Raw genomic sequence first — 21,742 nt, 5'->3', positions numbered from 1 at the left:
ATTCAGTAGATTGAGCATCCTGTCGGGCTGTATCACCGCCTGGTACGGCAACTGCACCGCCCACAACCACAGGGCTCTCCAGAGGGTGGTTTGGTCTGCACAACGCATCACGGGGGGCAAACTACCTGCCCTCCAGGACACGTACAGCACCCGATGTCACAGGAAGGCCAAAAAGATCATCAACAACAACCACCCGAGCCACTGCCTGTCCACCCCGCTACCATCCAGAAGGCGAGGTCAGTACAGGTGCATCAAAGCTGGGACCGAGAGACTGAAAAACAGCTTCTATCTCAAAAGCCATCAGACTGTTAAACAGCCATCATTAACACAGAGAGGCTGCTGCCCACATACAGACTTGAAATCATTGACCACTTTAATAAATGGAACACTAGTTACTTTAATAATTTTGACAAGCATTTCTCTACACTCGCAATAACATCGGATAACCATGTGTATGTGACCAATAACATTTGATTTGATATTGAGATAAAAAGAGGAGTCTTCTAAGTGACATAATATTTAATAAAAAACTGTTAGTGGCAAATGGTTATGGTAACGCCATTATACCAAAGAAGAAAAAGAAGAACTGGGTGGTGAGGGCAAGTTGACGAACTTCCGGGGGCAAAATAATCTTATTTTTTTCTTGCGTGCGTGGCGAGGGCGGAACATATGACGTCGTCAGCAGAAGCTTGGAAATGTTTATTGTTCCTTCCCTTTGAAGAGAGAAAGAAGGCTAGCAAGGCAAAGCAATAACGATTACATAGACCATTTTCATACAGTTTCAAGTAGCGAAGCCACAGTAAACGGCCGAGGCAGGTTGACACAGGACCCAGTGGCCATGGCATATGCGTACCTCTTCAAATACATCATTATCGGAGACACGGGTAAGTATTCACTGGTAGCAAAGATAGCTAACGACAAGCTAACGTTAACCGCTATCTTTTATTTCCGCAGTGGTGGAGAGTACAGTGACGTGGTAAAAGCGGAGACGCAAGGGGTGGGATGACATATCTATTTCTCGCTTGCTAACAGCGTTAATATTATGTCATTAACTTGTTTTTAACGTGAAATAGAAAACATCATTTTTCATCATATCGCACAATTTGTGGTCAGCTAGTGTGCTAATTTAGCAACTGTTGAAAACACCAACAAGCTGACGGCCTATTGTCTTTCCGTTGTGCATTGTGAGAGTGGGGTGCTAAGCTAGCAATGCTAACTAGCCTAGGCTAATGTCGTTGGTTAGCTAGCTGTATCTAACGTTAGCTGTTTACAGCGACATCAACAACAACAGTTATCTAATTTGACAGCACTTAAACGACATGGGTGCTTGCACAGACCATGTCAGCCCCTTTGGACTCATCCACATCAATGTTTTGGGCTTTCTGTTTTTTTTTGCGAGCTTGTAACGTATATCTCTGAGCCACAAAACAAGGCCACAAGTCCTCTCTCCCTCGAAATGGCGTTTTACAGAGTTTTGGTACGGTTTCCTACGGCCGCCTCCATGGCTCGGGTTTTACAGTAGCGGTCTAGGCTTTCATGGTCGTGTTTAACTGACATAATGTACTCATACACGGGTATTGTGTCAATAATGCTACGCAGTTTGTTGTCATTTGTTGTTGTTAGACGAGGTCTAGAACGGTAACCGAATAAATATCGTGGATGCTGCCAAAGCAAGCATATATAATCTTCCCGTAGGTTGACTTAGCAATGCAACGTAGGTACTTGTTTATCAATAACAGTGCAACTAACGTTAGTTATGTGCTTCTTCGTCTTATTTGGTTAGATCAGTGTTATTTTGAATATGTTGCTTAACAGCTCAACCCTGATCCTTGTTGAAATAGCCTAATAGCTCAGCATTTTGCCCAGGGCAAAATATATATACTGAGATAGTTAACGGTAACCTGTCTCTGGCTAGAGAGAATGTCAGTCTATGATGATGCTGAGAAATAAACACATGTAGCTGGTCCACCTGACGTTAAGTGTACCTGTAACCATTTTGGTATCTCAAGTCCACAGGGAGTGATGCTATGACTTTACTGATTGATCACTAAGGCCTGCACATTCAAGGGTGTATGAGGTCTTTAAAAGTAACAACCTACTGTTTTACTCGGTTTAAAAGTATCAGGGAAGGGAAGTGTATCCTGCACCCAGGAAAGCCAATAACAGGTTTACCAGCTTGAGCCCCTGCATTTCTCTAAGATGAAAGGGCAGAATTTGACTTGAAGTATTTGCTGACAGCATATCATATGATGCTTGTTTCAAAACATGAGATGTCATTACCAACCCAAAACTCAGCGGTTAGCATTTAGGTGTAGTACAAATCTGTCAGTGCATTATTTGCCGTACTTGCCTACATCCAGGAGATTTAGGCCTACTCCTTACGTTTATTAGTGTAATTACTCATTACTAGAGTTTCCTGACCAGAAACTAGGGCCATGAGTTTTTAGTTCACAGAAAAAAACTCCAAGCCCTACTTCGAAATACTATTGCTGTCATGGACTAAGAATTCACATACCCCATTTGTGTAATGAAGAAGTTGATCAGTAATGCCTGTCATGTAACGTGAGATTAGTTGGGATGGTATAGTTATAATTCAGGCACGTGTGTTACTATTGGGGAAGACTATATAAGAATGTTCTGTAAGAGCTGGGCGATATGCTATATATACAAAAGTATGTGGACACACCTTCAAATTCATGGATTCGGCTATTTCAGCCACACCTTATGCTGACAGGTGTATAAAATATAGCACACAGCCATGCAATCTCCGTAGACAAACATTGGCAGTAGAATGGCCTTACTGAAGAGCGCAGTGACTTTCAACGTGGTAACGTCATAGGATGCCACCTTTCCAACAAGTCGCGTTGTCAAATGTCTACCCTGCTAGAGCTGCCCGGTCAACTGTAAGTGCTGTTATTGTGAAGTGGAAATATCTTGGAGCAACAACAGTTCAGCCGCAAAGTGGTAGGCCTCACAAGCTCACAGAATTGGCACGCCGAGTGCTGAAGCCCGTAGCACGTACAAATCGTATGTCCTCTGGAGCAGTGGAAACGTGTTATCTGGATTGATGAATCATGCTTCACCATCTGGCAGTACAACGGATGAATCTGGGCTTGGTGGATGCCAGGAGAACGCTACCTGCCCGACTGCATAGTGCAGCTGTAAAGTTTGGTGGAGGAGGAATAATGGTCTGGGGTTGTTTTTCATGGTACGGGCTAGGCCGCTTAGTTCCAGTAAAGGGAAATCTTAAACGCTACAGCCTACAATGACATTCTAGATGATTCTGTGCTTCCAACAATGCTCCTGTGAACAAAGCAAGGGCTTGTTGAGATCGGTGTGGAAGAACTTGCCTGCACTGAGCCCTGACCATAAACCCCATCAAACACCTTTGAGATTAATTGGAACGTCGACTGCAAGCCAGGCCTAATCGGCCAACATCAGTGCCCGACCTCACTAATGCTCTTGTGGCTGAATGGAAGCAAGTCGCGCACAGCAATGTCCCAACATCTAGTGGAAAGCCTTCCCAGAAGAGTGGAGGCTGTTATACCAGCAAAGGGGGGACCAACTCCATATTTATGCCCATGATTTTGGAATGAGATGTTTGACGAGCAGGTCTCCACATACTTTTGGGCATGTTGTGTAAAGGTTTATCATCCCAGCTCTATGTTCTGTCCACTTTTTAAGTAGCCTAGGCCCATGTCCCTTTCTGTGCAAAAATAATTTTACCCCTAGACCTCAGCATCTAGCAAAAAAAAAATCCCAGTCAGAAACTCCAAATTACACCACTCAATCATTAAGCATCTATAAATGGGAGTTTTCCCTCTCTGAAAGACAGAGCATGCTGGGAGCAGATATCGCTCCTGCTGTCCTCTCTGCCTCTGATACTAGTCCTAGCAGTAAACAGTCCAGTTGCAACACCACAGACCTGTCATCCCCTAGCTTCACTGTGGGCCATCATGTGAGCACCTGCAACCCAAGCTATCATATTGCTCATTCCCATTCTACATGACTGCAGTTTAGGTATGGCTATCCCAGCTGTTGGAGCTGTTAGATATATCCTGTTGTTGTTTACTAGGCTAGATGAGGTGATGGTGGAGAACCCACTTCTGTCCAAAAAGATGAATGTTTTTCTCAGCCTGCATAACCTAGTATTTTCACCTGGATGAAATGGCAACTGTTTATTTTCACATCAGTGCCAAATCAAATGCAGTATTTCAATGAGTGACATTTTATTTGTCATATGCACAGAATACACATGGTACACAGTACAATTAAATGCTTCTTAGCATATAGGGGTCTCCAAAGTGGCGCAGCGGTATAAGGCACTGCATCTCAGTGCTAGAGGTGTCACTACACACCCTGGTTCGATTCCAGGCTGTATCACAACCAGCAGTGATTGGGAGTTCCATAGGGCGGTGCACAATTGGCCCAGCGTCGTTAGGGTTTGGCCAGGGTAGGCCGTCATTGTAAATAATAATTAGTTTACAATGACTAGTTAAAGGTTAAATAAAATATAGGTCTATCATGAAAAAGCAACAGCTGTTTTCAAAGAACCATATGCACCACAGAACACTAGATAGAATCACACCTCAAGGTATGATACGCTCATCTCATTATTTTCAACATAGCAATTAGCCTACAGCTTGCACATCTTTGATATGGCAGGACGGTCTAATTGAACTAGCAGTACCACTGTTTGTTTTTAACAATAATGACCTGATCACTAAAGAACCACATGCACACATCTATTCAGAGCTAGAGGCTGATTGGCTAGCAGGTGCATGGTTATGTTGTGTAATGGTGACTTTGCTTTGTTGTTTCTGTACATCCTTCTCATGGTGTCTTCCATCACCCTGGCTCCCCTGCTTAGCAACGGCAGTGGTAACCCATAGAAACACTAATGAAAGCCTTCTCTGGTGTCCAGAAGGTTTCACCTGTTTTGTAGGGCTTTGACGATACCAGTATCATCGCAATATGTTTTCCATTGCAAAAAAAGAAAATACGTACCAGACAACTCTTTGGTCTCAAAACCCTGCTGTATGTAAAATATTGTGTGCTATAGTTTGGAAAATAAATTAATGTGACTCTGGATGACAACATAATGATGTTTGTTTCCAACATTAGGTCTGTTTTCCTAAAGAAGTTAAATCCACAATACTAATGAGTATCACGATACTGGTATCGTCCCGGCCCTACCTGTTTGCGTTGTAACCATGTGGTGCAGCACACAGGTTTTCACAGGTCCCCCTTCCACTGTGTGGCGGTGTGTTTCACGGTGACGTTTGATAATTTTTTTWTKTTWTTTTTTTTGTCTTGAGTATACTTTGTGATAAGTTGATTTAGCCACATTCTTGCATTCATCAAGGTCAGTGCTACCTATGAATAACTTGGTTTCGTCACACCAAACAACCTCATGAGTCGTGGCATTTGACATTTTGTGGGATGACATTAGGGCCGGCCATTTTATCTATATCAGGAGCGTCCTCATGTTGACATGGCTKCTGATATAGATCCTTCTGAAGAAATAGATCGCTCTTCTTAACCCCAGATCTAAGATCAGATAACACTATCCCACTCCCAACCTGAACAATTGAGGGCATGATATTATTTTTGATCTTGAATCGGTGGTTTAAAGCATCCTCTATCAACTCCAGAAACGCATGACAATCAGAACTCTACTTGTTTGAGCAGCCATGTGCCAGAAGCCTCTTGATGTGCTAACTAGAGCGAGCCTCCAGCCTGACTGACTGAGCTTCTCTACCGGCTTTCGACTCTGTCAATCACCGTATCCTTATCGGCAGACTCAACAGCCTTGGTTTTTCTAATGACTGCCTCGCCTGGTTCACTAACTACTGCTCAGACAGAGTTCAATGTGTCAAATCGGAGGGCCTGTAGTCCGGACCTCTGGCAGTCTCCATGGGGGTGCCACAGGATTCAATTCTCAGGCCGACTCTTTTCTCTGTATATATCAACGATGTTGCTCTTGCTGCGGGTGATTCTTTGATCCACCTCTACGCAGACAACACCATTCTGTATACATCTGGCCCTTTGGACACTGCTAACAAACCTCCAAAAGAGCTTAAACACCATACAACACTCCTGTGGCCTCCAACTGCTCTTAAGTGCTAGTAAAAGAAATGCATGCTCTAACCGATCACTGCCCGCACCCGCCCGCCCGAGTATCACTACTCCGGACGGTTCTGACTTAGAATATGTGGACAACTATAAATACCTAGGTCTCTGGCTAGACTGTAAACTCTCCTTCCAGACTCATATTAAGCATCTCCAATCCAACGTTAAATCTAGAATCGGCTTCCTATTTCGCAACAAAGCCTCCTTCACTCATACTGCCACACATACCCTCGTAAAACTGACTATCCTACGGCGACGTCATTTACATATTAGCCTTCAACACGCTACTCAGCAAATTGGATGCAGTCTACCACAGTGCCATCCGTTTTGTCACCAAAGCCCCATATACTACCTATATGCTCTCATTGGCTGGTCCTCGCTAAATATTTGTCGACAAACCCACTGGCTCCAGGTCATCTTTAAGTCTTTGCTAGGTGACGCTCTGCCTTATTTWTTTTATTTTATTTTACCTTTATTTAACTAGGCAAGTCAGTTAAGAACAAATTCTTATTTTCAATGACGTCCTAGGAACAGTGGGTTAACTGCCTTTTTCAGGGGCAGAAGGACAGATTTGTACCTTGTCAGCTCGGGGATTCGAACTTGCAACCTTTCGGTTACTAGCCCAATGCTCTAGGCTACCCTGCCGCGCCAATCTCAGCTCCAATCTCAGCTCTCTGGTCACCATAGCAACACCCACCAGTAGCACGTGCTCCAGCAAGTATATTTCACTGGTCATCCCCAAGGCCAACACCTCTTTCACTGGCCTACCTGGTTAAATAAAGGTAAAATAAAAATTCTCACAATGCTATATGTTTTGCAATTTGATGTTCCAAAGATATTGCTCACTGTGTCTGCTGCAGAGGGACGAGAGAGCATGAGAAAATGAGTTTTGATCATTCGTGGAAATAAAAGTGCTGAAAGAATGTTGGTTAACTATTTAAAAAGGATACGCTTTTTTGGCACAGGTACAGCCGACTAGAGTGGTTGGTTTTATAGTGTGTGTGTGACTAGCTAATGTTAGTCGTGGGCAATTCCACAGTAAAGGAATTACCCTGACACGGAACCCAAACCTGCTGCGCGCGTGCGCCATCGTGCATAAATTAATTTTGTCCCCCTACACCAAACGCGATCATGACACGCAGGTTAAAATATCAAAACAAACTCTGAACCAATGACATTAATTTGGAGACAGGTCGAAAAGCATTAAACATGTATGGCAATTTAGCTAGTTAGCTTGCACTTGCTAGCTAATTTGTCCTATTTAGCTAGCTTGCTGTTGCTAGCTAATTTGTCCTGGGATATAAACATTGAGTTGTTATTTTACCTGAACTGCACAAGGTCCTCTACTCCGACAAATTAATCCACACATAAAATGGCCAACCGAATCGTTTCTAGTCATCTCTCCTCCTTCCAGGCTTTTTCATCGTTGAACTTATATGGTGATCACATCTAAACTTTCATAGTATTACCACGACAACCGGCAAAACAGTTAGTCTTTCAATCACCCACGTGAAAATAACCAATGAGGAGATGGCACGTGGGTACCTGCTTCTATAAACCAATGAGGAGATGGGAGAGGCAGGACTTTCAGCGCGATCTGCGTCAGAAATAGGAATGACCAATTTTAGCCCTTGGTAACGCAGACGCTCATTGGCGCCCGCGAGCAGTGTGGGTGCAATAATTTAATAACATCTATTTCTACATTTATTTTGCGACGCTCGCGCACGCGACGTGTCCGGTCTGGTCTGCATGTGAGACTCAGATTTTTCACTTTAAAATGTATGCCAAACAAAATCCATWGATTTTTCTAAGGTTAACAAACCATAAAACTTTATGCACGAGGACTACTTTTAACAATTTACACATTTGACAAGGACACATTTACTTGGAAGAACAGTGCAGATACAAAGTTTTGTTAACAGAATAAACTMATTTTGTTACCAAACTTAGCATATTCACTGTTCTTCCAGGGAATGTGTTTTTGTCAAATTTTCTGTCTTAATTGTTAAAAGTCGTCCTTGTGCAGCCTCCCGAGTGGCGCAGCGGTCTAAGGCATTGCATCACTACAGACCCAGGTTCGAGCCCGGGCTGTCGCAGCCGGCCGCAACCGGGAGACCCATAAGACACAATTGGCCAAGCGTCGTTGGGGGTGAGGRGGTTTGGCCGGCCAGGATGTCCTTGTCCCATCGCGCGCTAGCGACTCCTTGTGGCGGGCCGGGAGCATGCATGCTGATTCCGGTCTCCAGTTGTACGGTGTTTCCTCCGACACATTGGTGCGGCTGGCTTCCGGATTGAGCAAGCAGTGTGTCAGGAAGCAGTGGGGCATGGCTGGGTCGTGTTTCTGAGGACGCAAGGCTCTCGACCTTCGCCTCTGCCGAGTCGGTAGGGGAGTTGCAGCGATGGGACAAGACTGTAACTACCAGTTGGATATTAAGGAGAAAAAGGGGTTAAGTACAAAAAACGAAAAATTGTGCATAGTTGTATGGTTTGTTAAAAATGTCAAAGTTTAAGTGAAAAATGTGAGTCTCTAATTTCCTTACTGTAGAATTTCCCCTATGCAGACAGAGCCCCTATTTGTTCATGTGTGTGTGCCTCTGTTTAACCGTGCATGTTTGTTTTGCAGGTGTTGGGAAATCATGCCTATTATTACAGTTCACAGACAAGCGGTTTCAGCCGGTGCATGACCTCACTATCGGTAAGACTCCTTTATATCACACATGTCATTATTCATTATAACATTTAATGACCGACTGTGATTTAAAATGTATCCTGCTTCTGCACTGCCTAGATGCACTGGAGGGACCTCAATTAAATCATCTCAGCATTTCGCTCAGATCCCCTCACTGTATTAATTCATTTCTTAAGGATTTTCATCCCTCGCCTCTGGTCTAACCTGTAAAGATGAGGGAGATGTGTTGACATTGGGAGAGAGCTAGATGTATTAGCATTTTAATATGATTTAATGTGTACTGGTTTGGCCAGTGTCTGATAGTGTAGTAGATCAGACAATCTCTGCTGTAACCTCAATACACCATAGGCTTTTAGCCAGGGCATATTTGTGGTGGAAGCTGGTATCTAGTTTATGGTTAAGACCAGGACTTTTTCCTGACCATGAAATACTAGCCTAGAAATAGGGTCCTGTTCATTTATTTTTTCTGCTCCGATCACGTGGTCATGGAAAAACTCTTGGACCAACAGAGTTGTAGACTGTGTAACCTGGTGGTTGTCTTTCCCAGGTGTGGAGTTTGGGGCGCGGATGATCACTATAGATGGTAAACAGATCAAGCTGCAGATCTGGGACACGGTAAGATACCTGCCCCGTACCACATTAACAGATGTGATTTTACCTGAATACAGTTGACTCCTTGGTGGTATTCATTAGGGCACAGTGTAGCACTATATTTCAAAACGTTCTGCAACTGAAATGTATGTTATGTAATGCCTTGGGACTGTTTGTGATAGCATCCAGTTGTCAGGAACGATTAAGATAAATGTATTAATGTCCACCCACTCTGCCCAGAGTGGCTTAACAAACGCTTTGGTCATTTCACTTATGTTATAAACACATTTACCAAGACAAATATGATTCATTAACATTATATCCAAAAAGTCGGATTTTGTAACCTAATACGTCCGATAATAAGTACAAGATCTGTTGACAGAGCGGTGCCGCTTTCTCGCAGCAACTTTTGAGGATTTTTACATGTGGTGGTCGTCTGCAAAGTTGTTTCCGCGTGTCGCAAAATAACATGACGTGAGTGGATTTAATTGTAAAATGCTTTGAAAATAGAAAAACTTGCGGTACGCTCAGTGTGCTGTTGACATTTCAGACATACGCTTGTTTTTGTGAGACATTTTCGAAAAATAACAGGAATTTTGCATTAATGAAAAGCGTATAGGAAAATATGTAATGTCTCAATCGATATCAGTCTTACCTCCTATTGTTTTATGTCCTCCGTGTTCGAAAAGAACGATGACGAGTTCAACGGTGAGCCTGTCAGTTAGCCTAAATTCTCGCAAAGCGTCCTGCCTAGATGACGCAATGCTATTTTCCTATTTTTTACCACTTTTGTTTTGTTGTCACCCTTGGTCWTCCTACAAGGATAAAAATGTTTAAAGGATTGTTATTATTTTACAAATTGGTCAGTGTTTTTTATTTATTTATTGGACACCCTAAATGTAGCTGGTATTATACTGTCCCGATTCAGTTAAATGGAATTTGAACTTATCTGAATTGCACTTATGAGGAGTAAACTGTAATCATTAATGTATGAATACTGTTTTTGTACTAATGTATCTTATCATCAAAGTGATAAAGATTTTCCACCTAGTGACGATCACATCCATGTCGTATGATGAGTGGCACCCACTCAGTGTGTAATTCACCCAATATAACCCACCAAGTCTAACAAGACAAGTCTAATATGTTGTTTTTTCTCTGAACTCTTCAACACATACAGCATTAAAATAGTCCATATTGGAGCTAATATTTAAGACTATCTCCCTAATGGACTCTTGTACAGGAGGACTAGCTCTCCCCCCCCCCCCCCCCCCCCCCCCCCCCTCCTCACCCTCTTTTCAAATAGTCTCGCTCAGCTATGTCCTTGTGACGTTTTCTATTTTGAGTTTTTGAATGGTGTTTTAGCCGTGAAGGTTGATGTGTGACGTGATGATTAAGGTTTCTCATTGTGCCCTTCTGGTGATTCCCTGTGCAGTGCTGAGAAAATATGAACGCTGCAGGAGATGCTCTGGTGTAGTATGTATGTATGTATGGCCTGTAGGGGGAGACACAGCTCTACTATTAAGAATAGAATCCCACAGCAGTAATGCTGATGGATGGTGGTGGTGGTAGAGTCCTAGGCCCTAGAGAGGCCTTCTGTGCCACCGATGTAGTGCCTGCTGCTGCTGTGTACTTTCTAGGCCACATGGTAACTTGGGTGCATTTTGGTTGATGAAAAGGGTAAGGCTGTAATTCAGCAGAAATTCAAGAGCGTTGGACCGGTCACTAACCAAAAGGTTGCTGGTTCGAATCCCCAAGCTGACCAGGGGACAAATATGCCGATGTGCCCTTGAGCAAGGCACGTAACCCTAATTGCTCTTGTAAGTCGCACAGGATAAGAGCGTCTACTAAATGACGTAAATGTAATATCTGGAGACCCGGGTTCGAACTTTGGTTATTAACCTAACAAAAGCTTATGGGTATTTTCAACACACCACTATGACTATCCCTTCCATTAGAATTCTCTGTGGTTTAGCCTACATCCCAGACCACCACTTGTCCACCCTGCCAAGACAGAGTCACAATCAAACACAGGGTGTGTGTACTGACCGTGTAGCCTTATCAGTGTGTGGGTGTCCCTGTGTGTGTGCGCACAGGAGGAGGAGCCGGGAGGCACTGCCTGCCCTGGGGGTGATGTAATAGACAAAATCTGCATTTCTGGCCTTCCTGTAACCTTTGAGCTCTGGCAGATGGCAGGCATAAAAGTGTCATTCATCATTTATTCACAATGGCCTCCATTAGCTCCAATGTTAGCAGCTGCCTCGGGGGACTGTTGCCACGGACTTACGGAGGGACTGACTGGGCCTTATTGAATTCAAATGTGCTGGGGCATTGGCTGCCTGGCTCGCACTCACCTGCTGCCAGGCCAGAAGAGAACAGAACAGAAGAGGTAGAGAAGATGCAGGCTCAATAGTCTTCAGCAGCTATCCAGGGAAGAGGGAAGCCATCTTATCAAACACTGACAATGGTATCTACAGACAGGTCTTGTCTGCCTGCCTGCCTGCTGTACAAACCAACTACTGACTGGCGAGCGAGAGAACGGGGAGTTGTGATTGGCCAAAGTGGTAGCATGTTATGGGCTGTGTGGAACACAGTGGGCCCCTTGTTTGTGAGGAGTCAGTCAGTCAGGGATGGGACGTAGAGAAAGACAGGAGCCTTTTGTACACTGTGACAGGGACTTGCCTGTGCTCTGCCTAGCTGCAGAGGGAAAACCAGGAAGCTTGGTTTTGGAATAATGGCGCTCTAGTTGAGAATTTCTGTTGTGTTAGGAATGTGTATGGATTAGGGAAAGACACTGGGAAGCCTGGACTCGAGGGGTAGGGACTAGGAAGCCTGGACTCGACGAGTCGGGTAGGGACTAGGAAGCCTGGACTCGACGAGTCGGGTAGGGACTAGGAAGCCTGGACTCGACGGGTAGGGACTAGGAAGCCTGGACTCGACGAGTCGGGTAGGGACTAGGAAGCCTGGACTCGACGAGTCGGGTAGGGACTAGGAAGCCTGGACCTCGACGAGTCGGGTAGGGACTAGGAAGCCGGACTCGACGAGTCGGGTAGGGACTAGGAAGCCTGGACTCGAAGAGTCGGGTAGGGACTAGGAAGCCTGGACTCGACGAGTCGGGTAGGGACTAGGAAGCCTGGACTCGACGAGTCGGGTAGGGACTAGGAAGCCTGGACTCGACGAGTCGGGTAGGGACTAGGAAGCCTGGACTCGACGAGTCGGGTAGGGACTAGGAAGCCTGGACTCGACGAGTCGGGTAGGGACTAGGAAGCCTGGACTCGACGATCGGGTAGGGACTAGGAAGCCGGACCGACGAGTCGGGTAGGGACTAGGAAGCCTGGACTCGACGAGTCGGGTAGGGACTAGGAAGCCTGGACTCGACGAGTCGGGTAGGGACTAGGAAGCCTGGACTCGACGAGTCGGGTAGGGACTAGGAAGCCTGGACTCGACGAGTCGGGTAGGGACTAGGAAGCCTGGACTCGACGAGTCGGGTAGGGACTAGGAAGCCTGGACTCGACGAGTCGGGTAGGGACTAGGAAGCCTGGACTCGACGAGTCGGGTAGGGACTAGGAAGCCTGGACTCCGACGAGTCGGGTAGGGACTAGGAAGCCTGGACTCGACGAGTCGGGTAGGGACTAGGAAGCCTGGACTCGACGAGTCGGGTAGGACTAGGAAGCCTGGACTCGACGAGTCGGGTAGGGACTAGGAAGCCTGGACTCGACGAGTCGGGTAGGGACTAGGAAGCCTGGACTCGACGAGTCGGGTAGGGACTAGGAAGCCTGGACTCGACGAGTCGGGTAGGGACTAGAAGCTGGACTCGACGAGTCGGGTAGGGACTAGGAAGCCTGGACTCGACGAGTCGGGTAGGGACTAGGAAGCCTGGACTCGACGAGTCGGGGGACTAGGAAGCCTGGACTCGACGAGTCGGGACTAGGAAGCCTGGACTCGACGAGTCGGGACTAGGAAGCCTGGACTCGACGAGTCGGACTAGGAAGCCTGGATCTCGACGAGTGTAGGGACTAGGAAGCCTGGACTCGACGGGTAGGGACTAGGAAGCCTGGACTCGACGGGTAGGGACTAGGAAGCCTGGACTCGACGGGTAGGGACTAGGAAGCCTGGATCGACGGTAGGGGACTTTAGGGAAGCCTGGACTCGGACGAGTCGGGTAGGGACTAGGAAGCCTGGACTCGGACGAGTCGGGTAGGGACTAGGAAGCCTGGACTCGGACGAGTAAAACATTGCTAGAGCTAGGAGTTTTTCAGAACCTTGGCTCAAAAGAACCCCTGACCCTAGTAATACAGTGTACCAGACACCGTAGCATTTTGTCTGTCCTGACACACCCTTGAGCACTTGGAGTAAGACTCCTTTTAAGAGTTGATACTATATTCATATTGATACTTACTACTGCTGTTTTGCCCTGCTGTGTGTTCGCTGTGCTGTTGTGCGCTGGCGGACTCCGGAGATGCAGTCAAATTCAAATATGCTAAACCATCGTTTGTGACATCACGATGTTATCGCCATCGACAATGGCTGTCAAACAATCGTCGCTAGACGATGCAAACGTAAAATAGCCTAACCCTGCTACTACTGCTTCTACTGGTTTGTGCTACTGCTGGCTCTTCTTTGTACCCTTTAACTATAGGTTACTATGCTTCAGTGCTGAGCTCTGTCTTTACTTTAACTGAGCGTCTCTGTGTGTGTACTATATCTGTTTGTTTTTTAATTTTTAWTTTTTTTCTCAGGCTGGCCAAGAATCGTTCCGCTCAATCACCCGGTCCTACTACAGAGGGGCAGCCGGCGCCCTGCTAGTGTACGACATCACAAGGTCAGTCTTGCGGCCATTTTCTCCCCAGGCCTTATCATTCTAAATAAACACTAGGACCACTATGGTTAACTAAGTCAACTTTCCTCACCCAAGGTCCTCCCTTAGGATTCAGGTCATGACTTTTGCTCATGACAGATAAAAAATAATAATAAGAATTATGTATTTTTAATGCATTTGTTTAGGAGGAAAGGAAAAGTAATCTCTTATCCAGCTAATTCAGTTTAACCGTAGTTAGAGCGACTGAGATTGATGTTTGTATAATACATTGGGGAATTAATTGAATGCAATGTCTCCCGCCCAATGTCCTTATTTTGCTCATGTAGATCCACTTTTGTTGTTCCAAAAGGGACCTACGTTCACCTAATGAATTACATTTGTATGCATTAGTTTACTTGGAAAGGACAGTGTATTGTGTTCTTATGCTCAGTGTTGCTCCAATGTTCATTTTATTACAGAAGGGACACCTTCAACCACTTGACAACCTGGTTAGAGGATGCTCGCCAACATTCCAACTCCAACATGGTCATCATGCTCATTGGGAACAAGAGGTCAGATTCATCTCTCTGTCACTCATGGTTACCGAACAACCCTGTCATGGTTGTCATGGCTAAACTGGGTGTGCCTCAAAAGTCTGAAATGGCACCCTTTCCTAATTTCCTCTTCTTAACCTACACTTTCAGATCTATTGACTATGTCAAATCAAAATGGTGGATGTTTGACTGTGTAATTTGCTTTCACCGGGTCAATTTTATGATACAATTGCTGATAAAGGAAAAAGGGAGAAGTAGTCATTTTTGGCAATTGAAATGCGCCCACCCAGTTTCACAGCCCCTGCTCCCTGTGTGTGCTCTTGTCTCCTCTAGTTAGATGACATATCTCCTAACTGGCAAAAGTGACAGAATGAATTAGCAGATCATTTGGTGCAAAACACAAGACCGTACTAGCGTAACGCAGGTCTATGGTACTGTATATATCAAGTGTTTTTTTTGTCCCCATAGTGACCTGGAGTCCAGGAGAGAGGTGAAGAAGGAGGAGGGGGAGGCCTTTGCCAGAGAGCACGGCCTCATCTTCATGGAGACCTCCGCCAAGACTGCATCCAACGTAGAAGAGGTACCTCCTGCTCACACTGTGCTATTTATTGTGTGTGTGTTGTCAACATCATTTTCTCTCACTCACACGTCTGCCCATTAATATACCCCCCCTTTCTTGCTCAGAAAAATACACACACACCAACGCACACATGCACGTCTGTTCTCCAGTGTGCTGGGTAGCCAGACTCTCTGAGGATTTAAGGCATGGAGAGGCTGGTTTATAGAACCCCCCTCTGCCTTTCCCCCTTCCCCGCTGCAGAAACCCCTGGTATGATTAATTTGTCTCATTAGTGTCCCCTGAATCCTCCCGGTATCTCTCCTCCTCCATCTCCCTCTCCGCGACGTGACGTGTACATCGCCCACTTACAGCTCATCCATATTCATAACCTCCCCTCCCCCCTCCTCCGCTCCCCTGTCCGCCGCGACAGCTGAAAGCCAATCATGCCTCATCTTTTAGAAGGCATGGTGGGTGGGTGGACGTTCTTTATATTCCATTGACCCTACGATAAGCACTATATGAAGAGAGATGTGCTCTCTGCCTGTGCTGAGGCTAATGCTGGGTCCCTGGGTTATGCCCTGGGTCTGTGGCCAGGTGGGGGCGCTCTGCCTCAGGCGGAGGGAAACATCTGTTGCTGTTTAATATGTTAATGCATGAAGAGGCAGGGAGGGTAGAGACAGGACCAGGCCTTGCCTCCTGAGCTGAGGTGGACTTTTGTTTTCAGATTCCGCAGCAGGCCTCACTCACTCCGTGCTAAAAATATGAATTTCAGTCAGTATTTACTGTAGAGGGGGGCCCTGCCCTAGGCTCGTTTTTGAGGTGTACATAAGGTTATGATTATACGGCCTMAACTAGGGTGTAAATTCAGGCTAGAACTCCCAATTCAATGGTCTTTGAATGTTTGTACTGTACAACCGAAAGAAACCGATCGTACAGGCCCAATTCATCATTACAGTTGATGATTTTTCTCTGTTTATACGTCTGCTCGCGTTGTTCTTACAGCGGAGTGCTGTAGATTGATTTTCTGTGGCAACAAGCCAGAGATGCATGTGCTAATGCCTCTCATCCTAAACTCCTGTATATCCCACTCTTTAGAGCTTATTCAGTCAACGAGACATATATATATATATATCAGCAAAAAAAGAAAGGTCCTCTCACTGTCAACTGCGTTTTATATGAACATAAAATTCAACAACTGAGACATAAATTGAACAAGTTCCACAGACATGTGACCAACAGAAATTGAATAATGTGTCCCTGAACAAAGGGGGGGGGGTCAAAAGTAACAGTCAGAATCTGGTGTGGCCACCAGCTGTATTAAGTACTGCAGTGCATCTCCTCCTCATGGACTGCACCAGATTTGCCAGAGATGTTACCCCACTCTTCCACCAAGGCACCTGCAAGTTTCTGGACATTTCTGKGGAGAATGGCCCTAGCCCTCACCCTCCGATCCAACAGGTCCCAGACGTGCTCAATGGGATTGAGATCCGGGCTCTTCGCTGGCCATGGCAGAACACTGACATTCCTGTCTTGCAGGAAATCACGCACAGAACGAGCAGTATGGCTGGTGGCATTGTCATGCTGGAGGGTCATGTCAGGATGAGCCTGCAGGAAGGGTACCACATGAGGGAGGAGAATGTCGTCCCTGTAATGCACAGCGTTGAGATTGCCTGCAATTACAACAAGCTCAGTCCGATGATGCTGTGACACACCGCCCCAGACCATGATGGACCCTCTACCTACAAATCGATCCCGCTCCAGAGTACAGGCCTCGGCGTAACGCTCATTCCTTCGACGATAAACGCGATTTCGACCATCACTCCTGGTGAGACAAAACCGCAACTCGTCAGTGAAGCGCACTTTTTGGCAGTCCTATCTGGTCCAGCAACGGTGGGTTTGTGCCCGTAGGCGACGTTGTTGCCGGTGATGTCTGGTGAGGACCTGCCTTACAACAGGCCTACAAGCCCTCAGTCCAGCCTCTCAGCCTATTGCGGACATTCTGAGCACTGATGGAGGGATTATGCATTCCTGGTGTAACTCGGGCAGTTGTTGCCATCCTGTACCTGTCCCGCAGGTGTGATGTTCGGATGTACTGATCCTGTGCAGGTGTTACACGTGGTCTGCCACTGTGAGGACGCTCAGCTGTCCGTCCTGTTTCCCTGTAGCGCTGTCTTAGGCGTCTCACAGTATGGACATTGCAATTTATTGCCCTGGCCACATATGTAGTCCTCATGCCTCCTTGCAGCATGCCAAAGGCACGTTCACGCAGATGAGCAGGGACCCTGGGCATCTTTCTTTTGGTGTTTTTCAGAGTCAGTAGAAAGGCCTCTTTAGTATCCTAAGTTTTCATAACTCTGACCTTAATTGCCTACCGTCTGTAAGCTGTTAGTGTCTTAACGACCATTCCAAAGGTGCATGTTCATTAATTGTTTATGGTTCATTGAATAAGCATGGGAAACGGTGTTTAAACCCTTACTAATCTTTCAAAGACTGTGTTCTGAAAAAGGGACGTTTCTTTTTTTGCTTATGGTTTGATTGGTCTGAGGCTTGGTTTCTTTAATCTAAGTGTCACTTCTAGTTTGTTGTGTGGATGTAAGCTCTGGTCCTGTACTAATTTGGCTATGTCTCCTTTTCAGGCATTCATCAACACAGCGAAGGAGATATACGAGAAGATTCAGGAGGGTGTCTTCGACATCAACAATGAGGTAATTTGACATGATAGAGAAAAACGCGTTTGGTGTTCATTTTGTACACTGCAACTTTGACAAATACCATCTTCTTGACATAGCTTAACTTTTTCGTTATAAGTCATCAACTGAGGTATGGGCAAGTGGTCAAACGCCCTTGCTCATTTTRTAGTGCCCTAAGCCCACGTCATAAACTGAGTGAAGAGGCCGTAAATAAGGATAACACCTTTACAGAACAGCCGTTGGATATAGTCCTATCTAACAAAGGTAATTTTGAAGGCCAGAAAGCCATTGTGTTAGCTAGTTAAACCTATTACGTAGCCATATAGTTCTGCGAGACGATGCGTCCTTCTCTGCACTTCATATTTTCGAGGCAGAGGCTTATTTGCAGCAGCCCACACTCCATCTTTCTCTAAAGGAGGGAGAGAAGAAGCAGAGCAAGTTCCAGTCTGCCAAGCAAAACTTCCACCGTGTGTTCTTCCGTTTCTCCCTTCTCCCCTCCCTCTCCCTCCTTCCCTCACTCCGCTAGCCCTGGCTACTGGCCAGCGCATAAATTCCTCACATCCCACAAGGTTACAGCCAGCCTGAAGGAGGCGAGCCCCTAAGCAGCCATTGGGTATGCTTTTTATTAGAGTAGTAGGAAAGAGTAAAAAAAGAAAGAGGGGGAGAGAGAAAAAACGAGGCCAGGCACACGGTCCAAACCGCATCAGCTGACTGACGAAGGGGGAAGCCCTGGCTAGAATCCCTGACGCTCACTGGCAAACGTAGTGAGAAACCCCCTCCACCTCCTCCTCCCTTAACACTATAAATCTGATTTAGAGCGATGCAGAGTTTCCTTAAGAGCTACTACTACTGCTGAAAACCACAGCAGCCCAGGCTCACAGTGGAGTGCTGCCTTTCCGCCGCTCTGCGCTCTCTTCAGCCACTGAAGGGCTGGGGAGATGAAAGCAGTGCGATGGATGAAAGTGCCGCTGGCTGCTGCTGAGTGTGCGCGTGTGTGTGTGTGTGCATATCATCTCTCCCACACAAAGGACTGTGACTGTGAGCCAAAGAGAATTTGTCACCATTGATATTGCTTGTTATGATGTCCAATTCATCCACCCCATAAAAACACAAACAACACTCAAACTTGAATCATCAAATCACACCTGACCATCACGATCCATTTTCCTGACTGCCTGAATCCACTAACCGGTTGCATTGTGTTGTGGTTTTGTCTCGGCAGGCTAACGGCATTAAGATCGGGCCCCAGCACGCTACCACCAACTCCACTCTCTCCGGTAGCCAGGGGGGTCAACAGGCCGGAGGGGGATGCTGCTGAACACCCCTCGCCCCTCTGTCCCATACCACCCCACCTTGCCTCGCCCCTTGTGTTTCTACTGGACTGGTTGGGCTCACTAACATTTTCTTAACCCCTCCCCACAGCCTTGCCAACGGAGAGTCTAATCGTGTACTAGGTGTCTGTCAGTCAAAAATACCAAGCAAAACACATTAAAGTACCCTGGTCCTGGTGCAAAACATGCCCCTGTATAAGAGCATTGGAGCCTGTCTTGGTTGTAGATTGATAGGTTGTTACTGTTGTGTTAAAACAGGCAGGGTGCTTTAGGATTGGGACTCATCATATCTATCTGTACATCTATCTGTCAGACAGTTGTGGATCATGTCTCTTTTTTTTCACTCCCAAGTAAGGATTTCGTTTTTTGTTTTGTGCCCTTTTGACTTAAAAGCTTAATTGTATTTAACACTACAATGTTGGTCATCAATAGTATTTTAATCGGTTTCATGTGGGAGAAAGAAAGCTTTGGGGAAGTGGGGTGAACTCGAAGTTTGAAATAAAAGAAACAGCTGTGTCGGAAGTAGCAGCCATGTCTAAAGTGAAGTTAAAAGAAGAAAAGGAAAAAAAAGCAGGACTCTTTTAAATCTGTATTTATCAGTCACATTCTGTGTATATATAGTTACAGTTATCCTTTCTTGCTTTAGTGTATGTTGACCAAGCTAGAATTCTTTGATGAATTTGCTGGGAACATCTATACTGTACGAATAGAGCTTGAAACTGCAACAGTATTGCAAAAAAAAACAAAAAAAACCCTGCTTTGACACCATTTTAAGATAATATTTTACTTAATTTACTTTTTGTCCTGCCACCTGCCTTCCTTCCCCCTCCCCTCTCTCTCTGTGCCCTAGATCTGCTATGACTGTGTATAGAAACTTTGGCTCAATATTCTGCATCTATTTTAATGCCAACATTTTGTGTTTACCTGTGTTCAATAACCACAAATACCAGAATTTGATCACCTCTGCTCGGATAAGAGATCTCAGCTGTTTGCCTTAACGGAAAGATTGGGAAAGCAGAAGAAAATATGAGAAAAACATAACCAGGTTGCGGCGGAATCATTCCAGTAACTTCATTTTGCGTATTCTTATACATGCCCATAGACACATTCTTACATTAAACACACATTGCATACTCTAAATGTATACATACACAGATTTAAACAGTACATGCATGCTTAAATGCATACATGTGTCCTTACACACAAACAACCTGCGTATGTCTATTTATACATACAAGCCTGCATATATATTTTTCTCTTCAGGAATTTGTTTTTCATGCAGTCCGCTGTGGAGCGTCGGTGCAGAGCAGCGTTTTCCTGTAGGTGTGTGTGAGTGGCTGTGTACAGCCTTGCTTTCTTTGGCTGTGCATGCTGTTAGTAGATATTATGGTGAACATCTCGTCTGTCGTCAGAGGGGCGCGGGAAAAGCCAAACCTGGAGTATCTATGTGACCCCCTCGACATTTATTTGCTRTGTTGGTTCTTCTTAAAAACGAAAAAATGCTATCACAATAAACTATAATAAAAMATTCTAAACTGAAATATCATTTGATTGTCATGTGGGGGAAAAAATTGCTATGTTTAAAATGTACATTTTGTAATTTACTTTATAGATTTGATATTTTGCCTCTGGTCCCCTATAGTTCTTTTCTGAGTGTCTGTGTTGGTATATGAATGAAACAATTATATATGGATCCATACTGTATTGCAGCTTTGATTTCTCAATATATAAAGTGAAACACAAAGAATGCATGTCCTCAGAGCTGTGTGTAGTTTTGGAATTGCAGGCTTCGTTCCCAAATGATCACCACACCCTCTCCCTAATATCAACATGAACTAAAGGGGGGCCACATGCAGCCAGTACCAATTCAACTGGTTTTACAACACACTTCTCTGCTCTACATTGCATATTTCTCAGGTATAGGCAACCAATCGGGTACAATTCTAAAATTTTCACATCAAATGTGTGATTTCATTTCTTGGCCTCCTATGTGGTTATTAATGAATATTTAAACATTACTTACTGAAAATACATGTTATTTCACCACCAATCTGAAAGTAACATTGCACCGGGTGTTTCTCAAATAGGCTTACAGTACAGCAAATTAGTTTCAGGTGGGAATGGATTGCAGTCAGCAATAGAGACAGTTCATGAGATATTTGTTTTATTCGTCCCCATTATATCGGCCAACATTTGGGTGTAATTTGAAATGGGCTTTTGTTGGTGGTCATGCACAGCGACAGTTTGATGCTAAAGGTGAACACATCTCATGACCTACTTTTCAAAGCAGTAAAGGAACGAAATGTGAAAAGCTTGTGTTGAACAGATTAGTGAACCGTCTGAAAAGGTAGAGGTAGTATGCCTGCATTAATTTTATGAACCATTTCGAAAATGAAAG

General features: G+C 45.2%; 1 protein-coding gene across 1 annotated transcript; it reads left to right on the top strand.

Moving 5' to 3' along the window:
- Positions 1 to 635: 635 nt before the first annotated feature.
- On the top strand, positions 636 to 19,866 carry LOC111956545 (ras-related protein Rab-2A). Its single transcript, XM_023977019.2, has 8 exons — positions 636 to 884; positions 8,756 to 8,827; positions 9,369 to 9,436; positions 14,152 to 14,234; positions 14,690 to 14,782; positions 15,233 to 15,344; positions 17,960 to 18,028; positions 19,236 to 19,866. Exons 1-8 carry the CDS (start codon positions 839 to 841, stop codon positions 19,329 to 19,331), a joined length of 639 nt encoding a protein of 212 aa, XP_023832787.1. The 5' UTR covers positions 636 to 838; the 3' UTR covers positions 19,332 to 19,866.
- The last annotated feature ends 1,876 nt before the right edge of the window (positions 19,867 to 21,742 follow it).

This window comes from Salvelinus sp. IW2-2015, linkage group LG32 (assembly GCF_002910315.2).
Source record: "Salvelinus sp. IW2-2015 linkage group LG32, ASM291031v2, whole genome shotgun sequence".
Lineage (NCBI taxonomy): Eukaryota > Metazoa > Chordata > Actinopteri > Salmoniformes > Salmonidae > Salvelinus > Salvelinus sp. IW2-2015.
The sequence above is the reverse complement of the archived record's forward strand: the minus strand, read 5'-3'. Positions and strand labels throughout refer to the sequence as shown.

Bases quoted from the DNA above. Each gene is read 5' to 3' on its own strand.
- LOC111956545 (XM_023977019.2), top strand. From the start codon at position 839: ATGGCATATGCGTACCTCTTCAAATACATCATTATCGGAGACACGG. The intron at 14,235-14,689 runs GTCAGTCTTGCG...ATTTTATTACAG, and splicing joins CTAGTGTACGACATCACAAG to AAGGGACACCTTCAACCACT. The intron at 15,345-17,959 runs GTACCTCCTGCT...TCTCCTTTTCAG, and splicing joins CTGCATCCAACGTAGAAGAG to GCATTCATCAACACAGCGAA.